Below are 25269 nucleotides of genomic sequence, written 5' to 3' on the forward strand. Positions count from 1 at the left end.
CGAGGACGTTTTGGTAATCTCACACGCACATCAGAAACTCATACAACACACGTGATCTGATTAGAACAGGATTTTATTGGTTAATCACATTTTGTAAAACACACAAATCAAGGCACGATCTGATAAAAACAATTTCCTTTCCGTTTCTGTCCTCTCTCGTGTCTCTCGCTACCGGTCCGTCTCTCGGTCTTATTGGCTAGAATAGTGGATCGTGATGTCATGTGACAGTTCTCAGATCAGCTGGTAGCATTAGCACAATAGCTTCTACAGGACTATCACACACAGCTCATGTCTAACATGTACACGTAGATATACACCCACACACACACACACACACACACAGACATGTACACACACAAACACACATGTGCTAATACACTCTTCAAACACACACAGGCAGGCACTTTGGCAAAGAATGAGTACAAAATCCAATCTTCGATTAGAATCGCCCTGTCTCACACATACACACGCTAAGTCAGAAGCTCCTCTCGTCGTCTCAGTGGGCGGGAGGGAGAAACGATGATGTCATCAGAATCATCAGAATCCATCGTCGTGGCAACCTCTGCAGTGGGAGGGTGGTGGACCTCCAGCTGGGCTGTAAACGAGGAGGGAGTGAGGAGGGATACACACACACCATACACACACACACACACCATACACACACACACACACACCATACACACACACACACACACCATACACACACACCATACATACACACACACCATACATACACACACACCATACACACACACTATCTTATCTTACCTGGGGTAAGTTTCAGTCTGAAGGAGAGTGAGTTGGATACAGGCCAGGGGTCTTCCTCTCTCTGCACATCCTCTTCATCACACACACACACACACCATACACCATAAACACACACACACCATAAACACACACACACCATAAACACACACACACACCATAAACATACACACCATACACCATAAACACACACACACACCATAAACACACACACACACCATAAACACACACACACACACCATAAACACACACACCATACACCATAAACACACACACACACACCATAAACACACACACCATACACCATAAACACACACACACACACCATAAACACACACACCATACACCATAAACACACACACACCATAAACACACACACACCATAAACACACACACCATACACCATAAACACACACACACCATAAACACACACACCATACACCATAAACACACACACCATACACCATAAACACACACACACCATAAACACACACACCATACACCATAAACACACACACCATACACCATAAACACACACACACCATAAACACACACACCATACACCATAAACACACACACACCATAAACACACACACACACACCATAAACACACACACCATACACCATAAACACACACACACACCATAAACACACACACCATACACCATAAACACACACACACCATAAACACACACACCATACACCATAAACACACACACACACCATAAACACACACACCATACACCATAAACACACACACACCATAAACACACACACCATACACCATAAACACACACACCATACACCATAAACACACACACCATAAACACACACACACCATAAACACACACACACACCATAAACACACACACCATACACCATAAACACACACACCATACACCATAAACACACACACACACCATAAACACACACACCATACACCATAAACACACACACACCATAAACACACACACACCATAAACACACACACACACACCCCATGCACGCACACACCATACAGACAGACAGAGTGAACACTTGCTAAGTATCAAAGTCAAAAAGTACCATATTTTAAGTGTGTTGTTAGTGTATTAACAGTGCTGTGTGTATGTGTGTGGTACCTGAGGGTGTCGGGAAGTTTCTTCTAGGAAGTGGGACTGGAACAGTAGAGCTACACACACACACACACACACGCACACACGACTGGAACATTATTACACTAAGGAGGAACAGTAGAGTTACACACACACACACGACTGGAACATTATTACACTAAGGAGGAACAGTAGAGTTACACACACACACACGACTGGAACATTATTACACTAAGGAGGAACAGTAGAGTTACACACACACACACGACTGGAACATTATTACACTAAGGAGGAACAGTAGAGTTACACACACACACACGACTGGAACATTATTACACTAAGGAGGAACAGTAGAGTTACACACACACACACGACTGGAACATTATTACACTAAGGAGGAACAGTAGAGTTACACACACACACACGACTGTAACATTATTACACTAAGGAGGAACAGTAGAGTTACACACACACGACTGGAACATTATTAGACTAAGGAGGGACAGTAGAGCTACACACGCACAATACACACACACATACACGTTGTTCACTGCTTTGCAATTAAGGTACATCTGTGTATGTCTGTGTATATAGTTGTGTGAGTGTGTGTATTTATGTGAGTGTGTGTGTGTATTTTCTGTATGAGTATATGTGTATAGACTGTCTGGGTATGTGTCTATGTGTGTTAGTAATGAATGTGAGAGTGTATATAGGTCTACATGTATGTGTCGTGTGTCTAACCTCCAGCCCAATGTGTGTTTCCAGCCCAATGTGTGTGTGTGGTGTGTGTATCCTGCAGGTGTGTGTGTGGTGTGTGTGTATCCTGCAGGTGTGTGTGTGGTGTGTCTAACCTCTCTGTTTCCATCCCAATGTGTGTGTGTGTGTGTGTGGTGTGTGTGTATCCTGCAGGTGTGTGTGTGGTGTGTGTAACCTCTCTGCAGGTGTGTGTGTGGTGTGTGTAACCTCTCTGCAGGTGTGTGTGTGGTGTGTGTAACCTCTCTGCAGGTGTGTGTGGTGTGTGTAACATCTCTGCAGGTGTGTGTGTGGTGTGTGTAACCTCTCTGCAGGTGTGTGTGTGGTGTGTGTAACCTCTCTGCAGGTGTGTGTGTGGTGTGTGTAACCTCTCTGCAGGTGTGTGTGTGGTGTGTGTAACCTCTCTGCAGGTGTGTGTGTGGTGTGTGTAACCTCTCTGCAGGTGTGTGTGTGGTGTGTGTAACCTCTCTGCAGGTGTGTGTGTGGTGTGTGTAACCTCTCTGCAGGTGTGTGTGTGGTGTGTGTAACCTCTCTGCAGGTGTGTGTGGTGTGTGTAACATCTCTGCAGGTGTGTGTGTGGTGTGTGTAACCTCTCTGCAGGTGTGTGTGTGGTGTGTGTAACCTCTCTGCAGGTGTGTGTGTGGTGTGTGTAACCTCTCTGCAGGTGTGTGTGTGGTGTGTGTAACCTCTCTGCAGGTGTGTGTGTGGTGTGTGTAACCTCTCTGCAGGTGTGTGTGTGGTGTGTGTAACCTCTCTGCAGGTGTGTGTGTGGTGTGTGTAACATCTCTGCAGGTGTGTGTGTGGTGTGTGTAACCTCTCTGCAGGTGTGTGTGTGGTGTGTGTAACCTCTCTGCAGGTGTGTGTGTGGTGTGTGTAACCTCTCTGCAGGTGTGTGTGTGGTGTGTGTAACTTCTCTGCAGGTGTGTGTGTGGTGTGTGTAACCTCTCTGCAGGTGTGTGTGGTGTGTGTAACATCTCTGCAGGTGTGTGTGTGGTGTGTGTAACCTCTCTGCAGGTGTGTGTGTGGTGTGTGTAACCTCTCTGCAGGTGTGTGTGTGGTGTGTGTAACCTCTCTGCAGGTGTGTGTGTGGTGTGTGTAACCTCTCTGCAGGTGTGTGTGTGGTGTGTGTAACCTCTCTGCAGGTGTGTGTGTGGTGTGTGTAACCTCTCTGCAGGTGTGTGTGTGGTGTGTGTAACCTCTCTGCAGGTGTGTGTGTGGTGTGTGTAACCTCTCTGCAGGTGTGTGTGTGGTGTGTGTAACCTCTCTGCAGGTGTGTGTGTGGTGTGTGTAACCTCTCTGCAGGTGTGTGTGTGGTGTGTGTAACCTCTCTGCAGGTGTGTGTGTGGTGTGTGTAACCTCTCTGCAGGTGTGTGTGTGGTGTGTGTAACCTCTCTGCAGGTGTGTGTGGTGTGTGTAACATCTCTGCAGGTGTGTGTGTGGTGTGTGTAACCTCTCTGCAGGTGTGTGTGTGGTGTGTGTAACCTCTCTGCAGGTGTGTGTGTGGTGTGTGTAACCTCTCTGCAGGTGTGTGTGTGGTGTGTGTAACCTCTCTGCAGGTGTGTGTGTGGTGTGTGTAACCTCTCTGCAGGTGTGTGTGTGGTGTGTGTAACCTCTCTGCAGGTGTGTGTGTGGTGTGTGTAACATCTCTGCAGGTGTGTGTGTGGTGTGTGTAACCTCTCTGCAGGTGTGTGTGTGGTGTGTGTAACCTCTCTGCAGGTGTGTGTGTGGTGTGTGTAACCTCTCTGCAGGTGTGTGTGTGGTGTGTGTAACATCTCTGCAGGTGTGTGTGTGGTGTGTGTAACCTCTCTGCAGGTGTGTGTGTGGTGTGTGTAACCTCTCTGCAGGTGTGTGTGTGGTGTGTGTAACCTCTCTGCAGGTGTGTGTGTGGTGTGTGTAACCTCTCTGCAGGTGTGTGTGTGGTGTGTGTAACCTCTCTGCAGGTGTGTGTGTGGTGTGTGTAACCTCTCTGCAGGTGTGTGTGTGGTGTGTGTAACCTCTCTGCAGGTGTGTGTGTGGTGTGTGTAACCTCTCTGCAGGTGTGTGTGTGGTGTGTGTAACCTCTCTGCAGGTGTGTGTGTGGTGTGTGTAACCTCTCTGCAGGTGTGTGTGTGGTGTGTGTAACCTCTCTGCAGGTGTGTGTGTGGTGTGTGTAACATCTCTGCAGGTGTGTGTGTGGTGTGTGTAACCTCTCTGCAGGTGTGTGTGTGGTGTGTGTAACCTCTCTGCAGGTGTGTGTGTGGTGTGTGTAACATCTCTGCAGGTGTGTGTGTGGTGTGTGTAACCTCTCTGCAGGTGTGTGTGTGGTGTGTGTAACCTCTCTGCAGGTGTGTGTGTGGTGTGTGTAACCTCTCTGCAGGTGTGTGTGTGGTGTGTGTAACCTCTCTGCAGGTGTGTGTGTGGTGTGTGTAACCTCTCTGCAGGTGTGTGTGTGGTGTGTGTAACCTCTCTGCAGGTGTGTGTGTGGTGTGTGTAACCTCTCTGCAGGTGTGTGTGTGGTGTGTGTAACCTCTCTGCAGGTGTGTGTGTGGTGTGTGTAACCTCTCTGCAGGTGTGTGTGTGGTGTGTGTAACATCTCTGCAGGTGTGTGTGTGGTGTGTGTAACCTCTCTGCAGGTGTGTGTGTGGTGTGTGTAACCTCTCTGCAGGTGTGTGTGTGGTGTGTGTAACATCTCTGCAGGTGTGTGTGTGGTGTGTGTAACCTCTCTGCAGGTGTGTGTGTGGTGTGTGTAACCTCTCTGCAGGTGTGTGTGTGGTGTGTGTAACCTCTCTGCAGGTGTGTGTGTGGTGTGTGTAACCTCTCTGCAGGTGTGTGTGTGGTGTGTGTAACCTCTCTGCAGGTGTGTGTGTGGTGTGTGTAACCTCTCTGCAGGTGTGTGTGTGGTGTGTGTAACCTCTCTGCAGGTGTGTGTGTGGTGTGTGTAACCTCTCTGCAGGTGTGTGTGTGGTGTGTGTAACCTCTCTGCAGGTGTGTGTGTGGTGTGTGTAACCTCTCTGCAGGTGTGTGTGTGGTGTGTGTAACCTCTCTGCAGGTGTGTGTGTGGTGTGTGTAACCTCTCTGCAGGTGTGTGTGGTGTGTGTAACCTCTCTGCAGGTGTGTGTGTGGTGTGTGTAACATCTCTGCAGGTGTGTGTGTGGTGTGTGTAACCTCTCTGCAGGTGTGTGTGTGGTGTGTGTAACCTCTCTGCAGGTGTGTGTGTGGTGTGTGTAACCTCTCTGCAGGTGTGTGTGTGGTGTGTGTAACCTCTCTGTGTGTGTGGTGTGTGTAACCTCTCTGCAGGTGTGTGTGTGGTGTGTGTAACCTCTCTGCAGGTGTGTGTGTGGTGTGTGTAACCTCTCTGCAGGTGTGTGTGGTGTGTGTAACCTCTCTGCAGGTGTGTGTGTGGTGTGTGTAACCTCTCTGCAGGTGTGTGTGTGGTGTGTGTAACCTCTCTGCAGGTGTGTGTGTGGTGTGTGTAACATCTCTGCAGGTGTGTGTGTGGTGTGTGTAACCTCTCTGCAGGTGTGTGTGTGGTGTGTGTAACCTCTCTGCAGGTGTGTGTGTGGTGTGTGTAACCTCTCTGCAGGTGTGTGTGTGGTGTGTGTAACCTCTCTGCAGGTGTGTGTGGTGTGTGTAACCTCTCTGCAGGTGTGTGTGTGGTGTGTGTAACCTCTCTGCAGGTGTGTGTGTGGTGTGTGTAACCTCTCTGCAGGTGTGTGTGTGGTGTGTGTAACCTCTCTGCAGGTGTGTGTGTGGTGTGTGTAACCTCTCTGCAGGTGTGTGTGTGGTGTGTGTAACCTCTCTGCAGGTGTGTGTGTGGTGTGTGTAACCTCTCTGCAGGTGTGTGTGTGGTGTGTGTAACCTCTTTGTTTCCATCCCGGTGCGGGCCAGGTGTCCCCGGAACACAGACTGAATCAGTGTCATGGCAACCTCCATTTCCTCCTCCACAGGGGAAATGACATCACTACTGGGTTCTGATTGGACGCTCTGAAAGAAGGAAAGATTAACAGAGAGCAGGTGTAGCTGTGTGTGTGTGTGTGTTACCTGGGTGTGTGTGTTACCTGGGTGTGTAATTGTGTGTGTCTGAGCAGGTGAGCTCTCATAGCAGACTGAAGCATCACTGTGTCCTGGACAAACAAACAAACAAACTAGTTACAGGTAGATTCATATGGTTGACTAGCTAGTCATGTGTATAAACAAGTTTAATTATATTATAAACTGTTATAGTAGAAGTCAGTAGTATTATGTCATGTACTGTTACAGTAGCAGTAGTAGTATTATGTTATGCACTGTTACAGTAGCAGTAGTAGTATTGTCATGTGCTGTTACAGTAGCAGTAGTAGTATTATGTCATGTACTGTTACAGTAGCAGTAGTAGTATTATGTCATGTACTGTTACAGTAGCAGTAGTAGTATTATGTCATGTGCTGTTACAGTAGCAGTAGTAGTATTATGTCATATCCTGTTACAGTAGCAGTAGTAGTATTATGTCATGTACTGTTACAGTAGCAGTAGTAGTATTATGTCATGTGCTGTTACAGTAGCAGTAGTAGTATTATGTCATGTACTGTTACAGTAGCAGTAGTAGGAGATCTTCTCACCTTCTCTCTGTGTCTCAGCCAGCTTCTCTGTAGCACCCTGGCAGCTTCCTCTCTCTTCTCCTCCATTCCTCTCTCCTCCTCATCTCTCAGATCCTCCATCCTTCTCTCCCCCTCTCTCTGCTCCTCCATCCCTCTCTCCTCCTCATCTCTCGGATCCTCCATCCCTCTCTCCTCCTCCCTCTCCTCCTCCATCCTTCTCTCCCCCTCTCTCTGCTCCTCCATCCATCTCTCCTCCTCTCTCTCCTCCTCTTTCCTCTCCTTGGGTTCCTCAGGGTTCTCCTTCTTTGGTTGGATTTGAGATGAAAACAAATGCCTGCACACAACAAGCACACACAAACCACAAACACACACTCAGTGTAGTACAGAACTGATCAGGGCTGCATTTCCCCATAACGATGGATCGTAGCAACGATTGAGCAAAAAGGAAACGTGCGTTTACCAAACATGCGCATAAAGTGTAGGCTAATCTATGCACTTTCAAGAGCTACGAATTTTCAAGAGACACTTTAGCCACGATGCCTTGGGAACGGCTCGTAAAACTAAGATTCGTCGTACGATGGATTCTACGATCAATTAAGGCTTACGATGCTTTTCGGGAATTGCAGCCCTGGATGGTAAGCTTCAGGGAAACAGGAAAGGACATATTTATCTCTCTCTCTTTCTCACATTCCTTTGTTAATTTGTCTTTCCATCTGTCATCTCTCTCTCTCCATCTCCTTACTCCTCTCTCTCTCCATCTCCTAACTACTGTCTCTCTCTCTCTCCATCTCCTAACTACTGTCTCTCTCCATCTCCTAACTACTGTCTCTCTCCATCTCACACTCAGAACTCCTCTAACACTACTATTAAAATAAGAAAAGATCAAACGGGTGTTTTAGAATATTCTAATGTCCTAGCGTGAGCTTGTTCACATCTTACTCTCTATTGGTTAGTCTCTCCTGAAGCTCCTCCTTTTCCTTCTCCAGCTGGAGGATACGCCCCCTGAGGAGGACAAGCTCCTCCCCTTCCTGTGGTGCTGTTACCCTGGAAACCTCCCCCTCTGTGGTCGTGATTGGCAGGTCAGTCTGGATGGCCTGGTCTGATTGGCTCCTCCTCGTGGAGGGGGTGGGTCTCCTACCCTCCTCCAGCCTCTGGAGAGAGAGGGGACCGCTGTCATTGGCTGGAAAGGTTTACACACATACTGAGATACCACACAGTCACACACACTAAGAGGATTTCCTGACCTTCTCCTGCTCCACCAATCTTCTCAACAGACGCTGTTTGCTCCACTCTCTGTAGCCTAGGAACACACACACACTTTAAAAACAAGGAGACCGCTGATGTGCTTATCACGTGTGTGTTGTGTGCATGCGTTAGTGTGTAAGTGCATGTATATGTATGTGAGTGTGTGTTGTATGTGTGTAAGTGCATGTATATATGTATGTGTGTGTGAGTGTGTGTTGTGTGAGTGTGTGTGGCTGTGAGTGTGTGTGTGAGTGTATGTGTGTGAGTGTGTGTTGTGTGTGTGTGTGTGTGTGTGTGAGTGTTGTGTGTGAGTGTGTGTGTGAGTGAGTGTATGTGTGTGTGTGTGAGTGTGTGTGTGAGTGTGTGTGTGTGTGTGAGTGTGTCTGTGAGTGTTGTGTGTGAGTGTATGTGTGTGTGTGTGAGTGTGAGACCTCGGGCTCCTCCAACAGGAGTGTCAGTGCTGAGTTCCTCTCTCAGACTGAGGTTCTCCTGTTGCAGTTGCTGCAGCTTCTCTGACAGACACACAACCCTGGAGCTCAGAACCCTGTTCTGCCTCTGAGAACCTTTACTCTCTACACGGCTGCTGCGCTCCGCGTTCTCCAGCAGAACCCTCAACCTCTGGATCTTGAGAACACGACAGACACACAAGGACATAGAATGATGATATGATCATTTAACACATGCTCTATCCACAGTGATGTAGAGGGGCGGTTACAGTGTGTGTTTAACCAGTGTGTGTAACCAGTGTGTGTGTGTGTGTGTCTCCACAGCAGAATTGAGAGCACAGATGTTACCTCCTCGTAGTATATCTCCATGGTGATCTTCATCTCAGCCATGCTGGTCGTCCTTAGCTCGCTCTGCAGGGTCCTGATGGGCAGAGGGGTCAGACAAATAGGTAAACACACAGGCAGACAGACAGGTAAACACACACAGACATATGCAGGCAGACAGGAAGGTAAGTACACAGGCAGACAGACAGGTAGGTAAAAACAAGGGCTTAATAAAAATATTTAATCGCATTATTTAATATGATTAATCGCGATTAATCGCATTATTTCATATGATTAATCGCGAATAATTGCAAAATTATTCAATCTATTTAATCTGTAAAAATTTTACCCCAATAAATGATTTTTTTAAAAATCTAACATTAAAAGAGTGTACTTACTTTCAAATAGGCCTAACTGGATGATAATGTCCATATAACAAGTTAAAATGGAACAAGACTTAAATTGTGAGGGAGTTTTAATTCACTCACAAACTATACTGCTGTATAGTAAACATCCACAAAATTAGACTTTTTCTGGAATATAAAATACATTTAACACATGTTGTCTCATAGCCTACTACGATATCCTGCTCCATAATATTCAAACCTTACTCAAACATACTTCAGATTGACCTTAATATTGAACAATACAGTTTCTATTTTGTTAAACCCAGTCAGCTATTCGCTTCTTTTGCGAGTGTTGTTTGCCATATATTACCGGAGCGAACACTGCTGCTGCTCCGCTAACGCTGCTAACGCTGCAGCTGCTGCTAGCTGTGTGCTTTGCTTGCATGTGATAGCTTAGGCTGGGAGTACTCCGGTGATAACTAAACTCAGCCTGACAATCAGGAGGCCTACACACAGCCTTAGTTTTGTCAACTATACTTTTTGAAACTTTCCATCTAAAAGCCCTTTCTCCATCATTCAGCTACCATCGGCAGTCAAAGTCATGTGACAACAGGTGATTCCCAGGGTCAAAAAGAAACCTGCGTTAACTGCACTATTTTTTTAGGGCGCGTTAAAGTGCGACAGGTTAACACACAGACAGATAGACAGGTAGGTAAGCACACAGGCAGACAGACAGGTAGGTAAGCACACAGGCAGACAGACAGTTAGGTAAAACACAGACAGACAGACAGACAGGTAAACACACAGACAGACAGGTAAACACAGACAGACAGACAGACAAGTAAACACACAGACAGACAGGTAAACACACAGACAGACAGGTAAACACACAGACAGACAGACAGGTAAACACACAGACAGACAGGTAAACACACACACACAGAAATACAGGTAAACACACAGACAGACAGACAGGTAAACACACAGACAGACAGACAGCTGAACAGACAGACAGGTAAACACACAGATAGACAGACAGGTAAACACATAGACAGACAGACAGATAGACAGACGGGTAAACACACAGACAGACAGACAGACAGCTAAACAGACAGACAGACATGTCTTACGTCAGTGTGTCCTCCTTCTCTCTACTCTGCTGTTCCAATCTCAGGATCTGCTGTTTTAGTCCCCTTACAACCTGCAACACACAAACCCTCAGCTATGGAACCCCAGTTACTCTCTCTTTCCCTCCTTATTCCTCCTCTCTCCCCTCCCTCTCCCCCCTCCCTCCCTCTCTATCTCTCCCTCCCCCTCTCCCCCCCTCACTTACCGTGCTCCCTCCACTCTTGCTGTCTACGAGGCTGCGTGTGTACTCAGACCCCTGAGGACAGGAAGACACAGTTACACTGGAAGTGTGTGTGTGAGGGTGAGTGTGTGTGAGAGTGTGTGTGGGAGTACCTTGGTAGGGTCCAACAGCTCCTCTATCTGTTTCTCTCTCTTGGTCTTGACCTCCTCAAGGCGCTGCAGCCGAGCCTTCATCTTTTCCTTGTCCAGCTTCTGAGTCTGCAGGCTCTACACAACAACAACAACACTAGCTTCTGGGTCTGCAGGCTCTACACAACAACAACACTAGCTTCTGAGTCTGCAGGCTCTACACAACAACAACAACACTAGCTTCTGAGTCTGCAGGCTCTACACAACAACAACAACACTAGGTTCTGGGTCTGCAGGCTCTACACAACAACAACACTAGCTTCTGAGTCTGCAGGCTCTACACAACAACAACAACACTAGCTTCTGGGTCTGCAGGCTCTACAGGGGAGCTGCTGGTTATGGGAAGGATGGCTAGATGTTCTAGACTAGAATGTAGAGGTTACATGTTCTAGAGGTTACATGTTCTAGAGGTTACATGTTCTAGAGGTTACATGTTCTAGAGGGTAGAATTTCTAGAAGGTAGATGTTCTACCTTCTTGAGGTGAAGGATCTCATCATACATGTCCTCCTTGTCTCTATGTTCAGGAACACCTGGGCACACAGGAGAGAGCTGTTACACACACACACACACACACACAGGAGAGAGCTGTTACACACACACACACACACACACACACACACACACAGGAGAGAGCTGTTACACACACACACAGGAGAGAGCTGTTACACACACACGCAGGAGAGAGCTGTTACACACACACACGCAGGAGAGAGCTGTTACACACACACGTAGGAGAGAGCTGTTACACACACACGCAGGAGAGAGCTGTTACACACACACACACACACACACACACACACAGGAGAGAGCTGTTACACACACACACACAGGAGAGAGCTGTTACACACACACACACAGGAGAGAGCTGTTACACACACACACAGGAGAGAGCTGTTACACACACACACACGCAGGAGAGAGCTGTTACACACACACGCAGGAGAGAGCTGTTACACACACACGCAGGAGAGAGCTGTTACACACACACGTAGGAGAGAGCTGTTACACACACACGCAGGAGAGAGCTGTTACACACACACGCAGGAGAGAGCTGTTACACACACACACACATGTATACACATATATAAACATACACACACACCGTTGGATGCAGAGCGTGGGGGCTGGTGTTTCTTCAGCTTGGTGTTCTCAGGGGCTCCATCGCACTCTGATCCTGGGGGAGGAGGGGGGAGGGCAGGAGGAGGGGGGAAGGAGAGGGGGAGGGGGGAGAGTGAGGGAGAGGAGGAGGAGGGGGGAGGAGGGAGGGGAGGAGGAGGGGGGTAGGGGAGGGGGAGGGGGGAGAGTGAGGGAGAGGAGGAGGAGGGGGGATGGGAGGAGGAGGGGGGAGGGGGGAGGGGAGAAGGAGGGGGGAAAGAGAGGAGAAGGGGGGGGAGTGAGGGAGAGGAGGAGGAGGAGGGGGGAAGGAGAGGAGGAGGGGGGAGAGTGAGGGAGAGGAGGAGGAGGGGGGAGGGGAGGAGGAGGGGGGGAGGGGGAGGAGGAGGGTGGAAGGAGAGGAGGAGGGGGAGGGAGGGGAGGAGGAGGGGGGAGAGGGGGGAGAGGAGTAGGGGGGAAGGAGAGGAGGAGGGGGGGGAATGAGGGAGAGGACGAGGAGGAGGGGGGAAGGAGAGGAGGAGGACGAGGGAGGGAGAGGAAGAGGAGGGAGAGTGAGGGAGAGTGAGTGAGTGAGAGTGAGGGAGAGTGAGTGAGTGAGTGAGAGGAGGAGGGAGGGAGAGTGAGTGAGAGAAGAGGAAGAGTGAGAGAGAAGTGTTCATGCAGTTCTATCAGCTGTTTAAACACTCACCACACACACCGGGGTGCCACACAAACACCAGAGACACACATCACATTTAGTTGGGCTACATTTTTATTTATATTGGGAAACCACCAAGACTGTGGCTCGAGATACCACCAAGACTGTGGCTCGAGATACCACCAAGACTGTGGCTCGAGATACCACCAAGACTGTGGCTCGAGATACCACCAAGACTGTGGCTCGAGATACCACCAAGACTGTGGCTCGAGATACCACCAAGACTGTGGCTCGAGATACCACCAAGACTGTGGCTCGACATACCACCAAGACTGTGGCTCGAGATACCACAGAGACTGTGGCTCGACATACCACAGAGACTGTGGCTCGAAATACCGCAAAGACTGTGGCTCGACATACCGCAAAGACTGTGGCTCGAGATACCACAGAGACTGTGGCTCGACATACCGCAAAGACTGTGGCTCGACATACCGCAAAGACTGTGGCTCGACATACCGCAAAGACTGTGGCTCGACATACCGCAAAGACTGTGGCTCGAGATACCACAGAGACTGTGGCTCGAGATACCGCAAAGACTGTGGCTTGAGATACCACCAAGACTGTGGCTTGACATACCGCAAAGACTGTGGCTCGAGATACCACCAACACTGTGGCTCGAGATACCACCAAGACTGTGGCTCGACATACCGCAAAGACTGTGGCTCGACATACCACAAAGACTGTGGCTCGACATACCACAAAGACTGTGGCTCGACATACCACCAAGACTGTGGCTCGACATACCACAGAGACTGTGGCTCGACATACCACAAAGACTGTGGCTCGAGATACCACCAAGACTGTGGCTCGAGATACCACCAAGACTGTGGCTCGACATACCGCAAAGACTATGGCTCGAGATACCACAAGACTGTGGCTCGAGATACCACCAAGACTGTGGCTCGAGATACCACCAAGACTGTGGCTCGAGATACCACCAAGACTGTGGCTCGAGATACCACCAAGACTGTGGCTCGAGATACCACCAAGACTGTGGCTCGACATACCACCAAGACTGTGGCTCGAGATACCACAGAGACTGTGGCTCGACATACCACAGAGACTGTGGCTCGAAATACCGCAAAGACTGTGGCTCGACATACCGCAAAGACTGTGGCTCGAGATACCACAGAGACTGTGGCTCGACATACCGCAAAGACTGTGGCTCGACATACCGCAAAGACTGTGGCTCGACATACCGCAAAGACTGTGGCTCGACATACCGCAAAGACTGTGGCTCGAGATACCACAGAGACTGTGGCTCGAGATACCGCAAAGACTGTGGCTTGAGATACCACCAAGACTGTGGCTTGACATACCGCAAAGACTGTGGCTCGAGATACCACCAACACTGTGGCTCGAGATACCACCAAGACTGTGGCTCGACATACCGCAAAGACTGTGGCTCGACATACCACAAAGACTGTGGCTCGACATACCACAAAGACTGTGGCTCGACATACCACCAAGACTGTGGCTCGACATACCACAGAGACTGTGGCTCGACATACCACAAAGACTGTGGCTCGAGATACCACCAAGACTGTGGCTCGAGATACCACCAAGACTGTGGCTCGACATACCGCAAAGACTATGGCTCGAGATACCACAAGACTGTGGCTCGAGATACCACCAAGACTGTGGCTCGAGATACCACCAAGACTGTGGCTCGAGATACCACCCAAGACTGTGGCTCGAGATACCGCAAAGACTGTGGCTCGAGATACCACACAGACTGTGGCTTGTGTGTTTTGGATTCCCGCAAAGACAGCGGCTTGTATTTTGTTGAGTTACATTTTTATTATTATTACTGTAATCACTTATATTGTTGTTTTCATTGTTTTTAGGTAAAGTACCCTGAGTTGCAATTCTTGTATGAAATGTGCTATATAAATAAAGTATTATTATTATCTACTACACCACTGTCCATCTCTACTAGATATTCTACTAGTTGTTTCAAAGGCAATCCTGTTGCTATGGTTTCCCACCTTGTCCGTTGAGCCAGGTGTGTCTGGAGGAGAGTGCCCCCCTGCGGGCCTCCCCCACCTCCCCCCTCAGGGAGCCCCTGGGAGGCAGAGACGATCTTCTGGGGGTGAGACTGAGACTGGAGAGGTATGGAGACCCTACACACTCGCACACACACACACACACACACACACATTACCTACTGTACAGGGACAGAGTAGTGTGTTATCCATACACATGTGTGTGTATACATGTGTGTATACATATGTGTGTGTGTGCATTGTGCACTAGCCTTACTGGGAGAGGAAGGGGGTTTGTTGGAAATCCTTCTCTTCACAGCTTTCTGTTAAAGACAACAGATTTTAACACACACCTTATCTCCCTAACACACACCTAAACCTTACCTCACACACACCTAAACCTTACCTCACACACACCTAAACCTTCCCTCACACACACCTAAACCTTCCCTCACACACACCTAAACCTTACCTCACACACACCTAAACCTTACCTCACACACACCTAAACCTTACCTCACACACACCTAAACCTTACCTCACACACACCTAAAACTTACCTCACACACACCTAAAACTTACCTCACACACACCTAAACCTTACCTCACACACACCTAAAACTTCCCTCACACACACCTAAACACACCTTATCTCTCTCACACATACTTACTTTCTCTGTATCGGACATGTAAGTTGTTAGAGAGAGCACATCCTCAACCTGGAACAGAGATGATAGATGTTCACACGCACTTACACACACCAACACCCTCTCATACACACACTTATACACACCAACACACACTAAACATTGAGTGTTTGGAGTTTGTGTCTCACCACATCCTCGAAGTCCTCATCCGTCTGGACGTCTCTGGCTTCTAACGACATCATACTGGTGGTTACTGGTGGTTAAACGGAAACCGTAAAAAAAAAACGTTCATGTAAACGCTCTCCGTGGGCAGGGCGCGGGGTCTCCGGGAGATCTTGTCCTTTAAACTCCTCTCGACGTTGCATCATGTTCCAGCCACAATACCCAACCGTTATAACGTTTAACGTGACTCCTTAAGCTCACAAATAAAAGGGCTAGCCAGTCGTAGTGTACGGAAAAAGGTGTGCATCTGTGCTGTGTGCTGGGACAAGAGTACCCCCGCTATACACGGGTCCCGCCGCGCACTACGAAGCTTCCAGAACGCATCCAGTTGCTGCTGAAAATACGGTTCTAGTCGGTTGGTCCGCTTTCCGCTAGGTCTTTCATGTTGTGTTAATGATGTGTTGTTGTGCTTCTTCCCTAGTCTCCGCGTGCATGCCACAGTCGTCTAGCAACCAGATACATGGAGGAACGCGCAGGGGTGCTCGCGGGCGTAGGAGCTGCGCTGGACCGGTGCATGCTACGATACACCGGCACAGACTGGGACAGTTGAGTGAATATCCGTTGAACGCTACATTCTACGTTGGTCCGTGGGATGTTTTGAGTCCACAATTATGGAAGCAAATTAGTGACATAATGTTTTGAATTTTAAAAGGCATTGAATACTTAATATTGAAATTTAAACAAGACCGAATTCTCTTATGAATATATGTCAATGTAAAATACAATTTAGCTTGCTCAACTTCGAGCTTAAAAAATTCAAGCCTATCAAATTGGAGCCCAAAAATTTTGACATAAAACAAATTTGAGCCTAAAACATTTGAGCCCGAATTTGATAGTCTCTAATTTTTTCGGCACAATTTTTTTATTTTTAAGATCGAATTTTGTAAGATCCATTTTTTTCGGCTCCAATTTGAGCAACCTGAATTTTATTTTACATTAAAATATATTCATATGAGAATTCGGTCTTGTTTAAATGTCAATATTAAGTATTCAATGCCTTTAAAAAACATGTCACTGATCTGCTTCCAAAAATGGCGTAACATCCATGTAGGTTACACAGGCGGGACACACGTATGTATACGTTCCATTACTGGTGTTCTAGAAGCTGTAGGCTGCGTTCTACAGCTGACATCCTACTCCTAGAAGGTACACACTTACTGTATTCTAGAATGTCCAGACATACTGAATTCTAGAAGGTACAGACATACTGTATTCTAGAAGGTACAGACATACTGTATTCTAGAATGTACAGGCATTTCCTAAATTATGAAGAAAAGAGGCTTCAAAGCTGATGTATGAGCTGTCTCTGTCTCTGTCTCCGTCTCTCTCTCTCTCTCTCTCTCACTCACACACACACACACACACACACACACACACACACACACACACACACACACACACACACACACACACACACACACACACACACACACGCACACACACACACACACAGACACACACAGGGGACTGCAGCACAGGATGCAATGACACCTGTGAGGATTGTTCGGCAGACATAAACACCTGAATAACAATGTGTTTACCACCCTCTGTCTCTCTCTGTCTTCAGTGGAAAACAAGTTTATTTCGGTGTTGTTGTCTCTGAACAGCGATTAGATCACCTGCTCTGTTCTTGAACAAACTGCATTTTTATGTAAAAGTACGAACATTTCTCTCGATTTGGACAAAGAGGTTTGTAATGTGCAATCTATGAATCCGTTTACTGTCGTTAGAGATGAATGCGCAGAGCGCATGACCGTCGTGAACACGCACACTTGCGTGTGTTCTCGTCGTGCCTGCTCTTCTCGTGTGAGCGGAGGAGGGAGTTCCAAACCGGAGGTGTGTTAGCAGAGTTAGCTAGCAGGAGAACTGGAATCATATCTACCTACCTAACACCTACTCCGGTAAGACCGCTTTAATAACAACCCCTTATCAAGTCCCGTGTTTTTGTCGTTTGTCTTGTTAAAATGACTTGAACATTTTCAGAACAACGATGACCGCTAGCTCTCTCTTGCTTACAATTAGGCTAACTCGTAGCCTACTTAGACATGGCTGGTTTACTTTTAACATCTTGGATCTAACTAGACTGACCAGCTGACTCTGCATGTGACTTTGTTATATAAGGGATCTGACAACTTTTAAAAGGTATATTTCCCTCAGAATTGGTTCGATAGCAAGCCCAAATGCTGTTGTCCACTGCAGAGTAGCGAGACCACAGGTTCAGCTAGTTTCTGACTGAGTTCACGCAAGCCTTCCTACCAGCTAGTCATATCTAAGAGATGTAATATGTTCACGTCATAAAAGGTTATTCTGGACAATGAAATTATAGCTACACAATGGCATAAGAAGAAAATAAAAGTGGCTATAAAGTTTGCACGTACGCATAAGTTCGTCGAACATCCCCGCTGACTGACAGTAGTTGGTTAATATGTTAGCTAACAAGCTAAATAAAGCAGCACGTTAATACAGCTGGTGCCTGGTGGCGTTTACAACGTTAAAGGTACACGGATCCAGCGACGCTTCATTGACGGTGACAGGACATTTCTGTCCGGCCAGAGAGACGTGTGTTCCAGTCCTTATTTAGCTACGTTCTACTCCGGTGTTGGCCGAGGGGAGTGGTTATTGTTAACCGGAGTATTTGAGCGTGACGTCCCGGTGTGTGTGTGGTGTAGTTGAGCGACATGGAGCTCGAGGACGACACCACGGTGCTCGCAACTCTCAAGTCCTACCAGAGCTTCATCTCCATGCCGGAAACACAGCAGCGCGTCGCAAAGCCAAACCCGGGCCTGCACACCCAGTACCTGAGGAGCATGGAGGTAGGACACACACACACACACAGACAGACAGACACCCTGTGCTGTGCAGAGTGAGACACTCTCCTCTCCCCCCCCCTCCTGGGTGTCCAGGGGGTCCAGGACGACAGGAGCCTCCAGGGGGTCCAGGAGGAGCAGGAGAACAGGAGCCTGAAGAGAGCTCGTCTGGAGCTGGAGGAGGCTGCCTGCGTCAGCGCACGCCAGCTCGAGGTACACACACACCATACACACCATACACATATTCACATGCATGCACACACAGGATTGAATGAAGACACACATTCTATACTGTATGTTCCATGTTCCGTGCTCCAGCAAGAGGTAGAGCGTAACAGGGAGCTGCTGGGGCGAATCAGACGTCTGGAGGAGCGGGTGGACGAGGCAGCCAGGAGCCAATCAGAACAGGAGGGGGCGCGGCGCAGTCTCCGTAGCAACCTGGAGGCTGTGAACAGGAGGCTGGCTGACAGAGATGCACAGCTAAGCTCCGCCCAGCAGGTAGGGGGAGGGGCTGGTGCTGTGCCGTGTCTGTCAGAGAAAATGTATTGATGCTGTGTGTGTGTTGATGCTGTGTGTGTGTTGATGCTGTGTGTGTGTTGATGCTGTGTGTGTGCAGACTGTCAGCAGCCAGAATGATGAGATCAGAGACTTGAAGCAGCAGCTTCAGACTCAGGAGAACATCGTCTCTACACACACTCTGGAACAGCAGGCTGTCCAGCAGCAGCTGGATCTGCAGCGCAGGTACACACACACACACACACAGACACAGACACAGACACACACACAAACACACACTAAGACATCCTGTCTGATTGGCTGTGTTGTTGTCTCTCCTCCTTGTCATTGGCTGTGCAACAGGAAGTACCAAGAGATGAGTCAGCGTTGTCAAGAGCTCCAGGAAGCCCAGTCCTCCTGCTCCGACCAGGAGATGAAGATCAAGGTAGGACCAGACCAGACCAGGATATGACCAGGATTAGACCAGGACCAGACCAGACCAGGATTTGACCATGATTTGACCAGGACTTGACCAGACCAGGACTCGTGTCTCTAACCCCCCCTCAAACCCCCCCCCCCCCCCCCCCCCCCCCCCCCCCAGGAGCTGCAGCGTCATCTGGAGCTGCAGGATCAGGACAGCCTCATCGTCCAGAACATGAGGTCAGAGGTCGCCAGGGTTCCTGACCTGGACAAGGAGCTGAGAGCCCTGCGCCAGGAGAACACCTACCTCAGGTACCAGAACATGCCCAGAACATACACGCAAACCAACCTGACCAGCACATCATCTCCACAACGCTACTGTATCATCATCCCTCATTCCTTTCTCTAACTCCCTTCCCTCCCGCCTTCCTTTCCCTCCGCCCTCCCCCCCCCCCAGGGAGTGGAGGGAGAGCAGTGGGCTGCTGCAGGAGGAGGTGGAGGGGCTGAGGAGGAAGGTGGAGAGGATGGAGAAGATGAAGGAGGAGGTGGTCACTCTGGAGCTTGAGAGAGAGGTGAGGGAGAGGAAAGAGAGGAGTATGAGATTAGAGGAGTAGCCAGCACCGAAATGTATTCAACTCTAGCCATGTCTACTCCTGTTCCTCACCACTTCCCTCCCCCTCTGCCTCCTCCCTCCTCCAGAAGCTGCTCCAGTCTGTGCAGGCCTGGGAGAAGCTGGGTCAGACCACTGGGCTCGACATCAGGTCAGTGTCCTCCCACTCCACCAGGGGGCTCTCTAGAGCTGCTGTCTGCTCCACCAGGGGGCTCTCTAGAGCTGCTGTCTGCTCCACCAGGGGGCTCTCTAGAGCTGCTGTCTGCTCCACCAGGGGGCTCTCTAGAGCTGCTGTCTGCTCCACCAGGGGGCTCTCTAAAGCTGCTGTCTGCTCCACCAGGGGGCTCTCTAGAAATGCCGTCTCTGCTCTCGCAGAGAGCGGGAGAGGGAGAGGGGTCATGATGAGAAAAAGATTGCGTGTTTTCATGTGATCAGTGAAGCACATCAAACACATTACACAAACACACATGACATGCCTGCCTATCTCTGTCTGTCTCTCTCTCTCTCTACTTTAATCATAAACAAGAGACAGGATTGAGTGTGTGTGAGATATGGGCTTGATTGGTGTGAGAGAGAGAGACAGAGAGACAGAGAGAGAGACAGAGAGAGACAGAGAGAGACAGAGAGAGACAGAGAGAGACAGAGAGAGATCACAATATTGACCCCATCTCTCCTCCTCTGTGGGTGTGTTTAGGAAACCAGATGATCTGTCCAGAGAGGTCATCCTGATCCAGCAGAGAGAGATCACCCTCAAGCAGCAGAACTATACTCTCACCAGCAGGTAACTCTCACCTGCAGGTAACTCTCACCTGCAGGTAACTCTCACCTGCAGGTAACTCTCACCTGCAGGTAACTCTCACCTGCAGGTAACTCTCACCTGCAGGTAACTCTGACCTGCAGGTAACTCTCACCTGCAGGTAACTCAACTGCAGGTTACCAGAGATGGGAAGAAACCAAATACTTCATTACTGTACTTAAGTAGATTTTTCTGGTATCAGTACTTTACTTCACTATTTATATATATATGACAACTTTTGACTTTAACTCCTTAAATTGTTTACACAAATATCTGTCTTTTTCTTACATTTTCAAGCCAGGCTCATTACTTAAGTTGTATCATGTATTTGGTGGCATGTTCAATATAATTCTTTGTCACTGCGTGCCTTTTAAAATGTCCTGGCTACAAACAAAGCTGGTCTAAGGAGCTACCATGGAAACATATTTCCGTTGTTTTGTTTTGAAAGGTAGAAAAAATATATAAAACAATTTTGGATTTTGTTGTTGAAAAAACAAAAAACCTTTTGTGTGTGTGTGTGGAAAAAAGTTTAAAAGACTCCTCCTGTCTACCCAGGTTAGTCCCACTAGGTGGATGTCTACAGATGATAATGTGGAGCTCTGAAACACACCCACACACACACACACACCTGCATGGGGCTAGCTGAGTTGTGTTTTCCCCCAGCGTGCGTGCAGCGGAGCGTTCCAGGGCCAGCCTGCAGGGGGAGCTGGCGCTGCAGAGCTGCAGGCTGCAGGAGGAGCAGAACAAGACCCAAACACAAGAAGCTCTGGGCAGACGCCTGCAGAAGAGACTGCTGCTGCTCACCAAGGTACACACGCACACTGTACACACACACCCATACTATATACACACCGTTTTTTTTTGTGTGCACATTTTGTTATAAGAGACCAACACATGTAAAGACAAGAATGTAATCTGTGTGTGTTATCTCAGGAGGGAGGAGCTCTCAGATGGTGATGTAGATGTCATCTGTGTGTGTGTTATCTCAGGAGGGTGGAGCTCTCAGATGGGGATGTAGACCAGCAGTACATCTCATTCCTAGTTAATAGACAGTAAATAGCTACAAGGGGCTTTAGGTGGCCCACACACACTTGTGGAGGTCATTCTGTGTGTGTGTGTGTGTGTGTGTGTGTGTGTGTGTGTGTGTGTGAGAGAGAGAGAGAGATTGTACAACTATAACAATTTGCTGAAGCTCCAATCAAATCAAGTTGTGTGGACCTCTGGTCCCAGGAGCGGGACGGCCTGCGAGGCATCCTGGAGTCGTACGACAGCGAGCTGGGCTCAGACTACACCCCCCTGCTGGGCCGCAGGCTGAGGGAGGCAGAGGAGGGCCAGGCCCGCAGCCAGGGCCTGCTGGCCCAGCTGGAGGTACACACTAAACACACACTAAACACACCATACACACACTACACACAAAGACACACACTCACCCTGTTCTCGTCTGCAGGTCCAGCTGAATGCTGCTCAGGAGGAGACGGGGGCTGTGAAACGACAGCTGCAGTCTGTGAGTACACACACTACACACACACACCATACACACACACACACACACACACACCATACACACACACACACTACACACACACACACCATACACACACACACCATACACGCATGCACCACACTTGCGGACCACACACACCTGAGTGGTGTCTGTCTGTGTGTGAGTCCTGTATCTATGGAAACGTCAGCATTGCTGTGGCGATGAGAAGTGACACGTGTGAAATCATCCTGTCTGGCAGACAAGTAATTACCTCTCTACTGAAGGATGGAGAGGAGAAATGAAACCTTCAGGTTGACCGTGTGTGTGTGTGTGTGTGTGTGTGAGGTGGAGCTAGAGTTGGAGATGCTAAAAAAACAACAGGCATCTGTTGCCGAGGGCAATCCGTTAGTGACCACGGAGGAAGTGAATGCTCTCAGGTAAGAGACACAAACTCTCTCTCACCCAGTAACTAACCTAAACACTCACACACACACATTTACCCACCTACACCCCCTCTGTGTGTGTGTGTGTTGTCCAGGCTGAAGGTGGAGGAGCTGGAGGCGGAGAGACAGCGTCTGGAGGAGCAGAACTCCACCCTGGAGATGAGGCTGGACAGACAGCTGCTGCAGGTAGGAGTGTGTGTGTGTGTGTGTTGGAGGTGTAACTCTCAGGCCAGCCCTGCCCTAGTTTTCTTCTACTCTTGTCCAGAGTTCTAAAGAAGGCTCCAGAGTTCTAGAAGCTCCAGAGTTGTAGAACCTGCATTGCTGGAAGTCATCTGAGTCACATTCCACATGACGGGCACACTACCTCTCTGTGTGAAGACCTACACACAAACACACAGTGTACACACACACACACACACTGTGTACACACAAACACTCACACACCGTACATACACACTTACACACCTTACACACACACACACGCCACCAATTTAAAAAGTGGAAGGGATCCGTTAGAGGGAGGTAGTTATGAAACTTTGAGATGAAAGCAGCTGGATTACAGTGTGTATGTGTGTATGTGTGCGCCCCCCCAGCTCTATACCTCCCAAGATTGACACTTTAATCAAGTGTGTGTTTCGAGTGTGTGTGTGTATGTGTTTGTGTGTGTCGCGGTGTGGGTGTAAGGATTGTGACTCTCTGGAGTCTCCATCTCTCTCTCCCTTCATTAGAGGATAAGGTTCTGCTTGTTAATGTGATCATCACAGAAGAACAAACTGCTTCACTTTTCTGTGTTTTACACACACACACACACACACACCCCCCACATTAGTGTGAAGTTCAAGTTCTAAAAGCCTCTTCCCCAGCGAGGGTCCTGATACCAGACCACTGGAGTGGCATCGGTTGACTAAAAGATTATTTTCCGTTTTGACTTCTACCCTCCATCACTAGTGGAGGACCCCCCCCCCCCCCCCACAAACACACACACCTTCTCCCCATGTGGCTAATCTTCCGTGTGTGTGTGTGTGAGAACCTCCCCTGTTGTTATTGCTGCTCCATGAATAAGGGACGCCTCGCTGGAGGCACCTTGACCTGCCTCTGGGAGAGTGTGTTTGTGTCATGCCCACTAGAGAGCTCTGGTAGAAACACACTTCTTCTCCAGACAGGAAAATCCGTTTTATGGCTCTAAAAATGAAACCTTTCAAGTGGAGCATTCAGTGTGTTTACAGGGGATATGTGGATATAAACTCACACGCCCTGTATACTAAACTAAGCTGTGTGTGTAAGAGTGTGTATGTGTATTCTGGAATATTCATAAATATAGTTCCCTGGATGAACAAGTGAATTATTCTAATCTATCTTTATATACTGATTACTGTGTTCAAATATTGGCCTTTGTGGGGAGACACACACTCTCTCACACACTCTCACACACACACTCTTACAGTCTTATACACACACTCTCTCACACACACACTCTCACACACACACTCTTACAGTCTTATACACACACAATCACACACACACACTCTTACAGTCTTATACACACACTCTCACACACACTCTCTCACACACTCTCACACACACACTCTTACAGTCTTATACACACACACTCACACACACTCTCAAACACACACTCTTACAGTCTTATACACACTCTCTCTCACACACCTCCTGTCTCTGGCTAAAGTTCGCTACAGGCTAAAATAGAATCTAATTTAGCCAGCAATCAAGGGTTTGTGTGTGTGTGTCTGTGTCAGATTAAGGAAAGATTGACTCCCTCATAGAGAGGGAAGGTGGGAGAGAGAAGGCAGACACAGAATTTGCTACTTTGTTCCTCAGATGTGCTTTACAGTAGAGAAGGATGCTCTAATGAGTACTAACATAGTACCACTGTATATCTGTCTGTCCCCTCCCTCTCTCCCTCCTCCAGGGAGACTATGATCCAGTCAAGACTAAAGTTGTCCATCTCAGGCTCAACCCCACTAGTGTTGCCAAGCAACTGCGCCAAGAGGAAGTGGAAGTTCTCCGGCAGGAAGTGACACGTCTGAGGGAGCACCTGCGCTCGCTGGCTAGCCCCGCCCCTGACGCCAGCGCTTCCAACGTCAGCATCAGCCTGCCCCCCTCACAGGAAGTACTGGGTTAGACAAACACACACTCTCTTCCCTCTCTACCCCCAGATTAAGTCATTTCGCTCCTCCTCGCCTCCCTCTTCTCCTCTCTCTCTCTCTCTCTCTCTCTCTCTCTCTCTCTCTCTCTCTCTCTCTCTCTCTTTCTCTCTCTCTCTCTCTCTCTCTCTCTCTCTCTTCCCTCTCTTTCTCTCTCTCTCTCTTCCCACTCTTTCTCTCCTCTCTTCCCTCTCTTCCCTCTCTTCCCTCTCCCTCCCTCTCTCTCCTCTCTTCCCTCTCTTTCTCTCCTCTCTTCCATCTCCCTCCCTCTCTTCCCTCTCCCTCCCTCTCTTTCCTCTCTTCCCTCTCCTCTCCCTTTTCTGTACTCATGCAGAGGGGTTCCATTTTGTTCTCAAAG

The 25269-nt window shown here is 48.7% G+C and overlaps 2 protein-coding genes across 4 annotated transcripts in view; one reads left to right on the plus strand and one right to left on the minus strand.

Moving 5' to 3' along the window:
• Positions 1-69: 69 nt before the first annotated feature.
• Positions 70-16204, minus strand: iqce (IQ motif containing E). Its single transcript, XM_047041899.1, has 15 exons — positions 15659-16204; positions 15495-15542; positions 15101-15146; positions 14827-14961; positions 12131-12202; positions 11500-11558; positions 10992-11105; positions 10864-10914; positions 10661-10731; positions 9208-9280; positions 8845-9037; positions 8413-8468; positions 8108-8319; positions 7367-7502; positions 70-560 (listed from the first exon to the last, which is right to left on the minus strand). The coding sequence occupies exons 1-15, from the start codon at positions 15710-15712 to the stop codon at positions 471-473; spliced, it is 1410 nt and encodes a 469-aa protein (XP_046897855.1). The 5' UTR covers positions 15713-16204; the 3' UTR covers positions 70-470.
• Positions 16205-17474: 1270 nt separating this feature from the next.
• Positions 17475-25269, plus strand: part of mad1l1 (mitotic arrest deficient 1 like 1) — a 13384-nt gene continuing 5589 nt past the window's right edge. Inside the window, exons 1-16 of one of the 3 annotated variants that reach the window (XM_047042372.1) lie at positions 17475-17593; positions 18362-18505; positions 18596-18712; positions 18818-18997; positions 19116-19240; positions 19358-19439; positions 19596-19726; positions 19872-19986; positions 20114-20175; positions 20719-20805; positions 21484-21628; positions 22051-22188; positions 22268-22324; positions 22649-22740; positions 22842-22932; positions 24677-24884. In XM_047042372.1, the coding sequence (XP_046898328.1) occupies positions 18371-18505; positions 18596-18712; positions 18818-18997; positions 19116-19240; positions 19358-19439; positions 19596-19726; positions 19872-19986; positions 20114-20175; positions 20719-20805; positions 21484-21628; positions 22051-22188; positions 22268-22324; positions 22649-22740; positions 22842-22932; positions 24677-24884 (1765 nt within the window). In that variant the 5' untranslated portion in view covers positions 17475-17593; positions 18362-18370. The remainder of the gene's footprint in view (positions 17594-18361; positions 18506-18595; positions 18713-18817; positions 18998-19115; positions 19241-19357; positions 19440-19595; positions 19727-19871; positions 19987-20113; positions 20176-20718; positions 20806-21483; positions 21629-22050; positions 22189-22267; positions 22325-22648; positions 22741-22841; positions 22933-24676; positions 24885-25269) is intronic. The other 2 variants (XM_047042373.1, XM_047042374.1) reach the window with 2 other exon arrangements.

Source organism: Hypomesus transpacificus, chromosome 19 (assembly GCF_021917145.1).
Source record: "Hypomesus transpacificus isolate Combined female chromosome 19, fHypTra1, whole genome shotgun sequence".
NCBI classification, from domain to species: domain Eukaryota; kingdom Metazoa; phylum Chordata; class Actinopteri; order Osmeriformes; family Osmeridae; genus Hypomesus; species Hypomesus transpacificus.

Excerpts from the sequence above, each read along its gene's own strand:
- iqce (XM_047041899.1), bottom strand. The coding sequence starts at position 15,712 with ATGATGTCGTTAGAAGCCAGAGACGTCCAGACGGATGAGGACTTCGAG. Across the intron at positions 12,203-14,826 it reads CACCTGGCTCAACGGACAAG|GATCAGAGTGCGATGGAGCC; the intron begins GTGGGAAACCAT and ends CTCCTCCCCCAG. Across the intron at positions 7,503-8,107 it reads GAGAGACTAACCAATAGAGA|GCATTTGTTTTCATCTCAAA; the intron begins GTAAGATGTGAA and ends TGTTGTGTGCAG.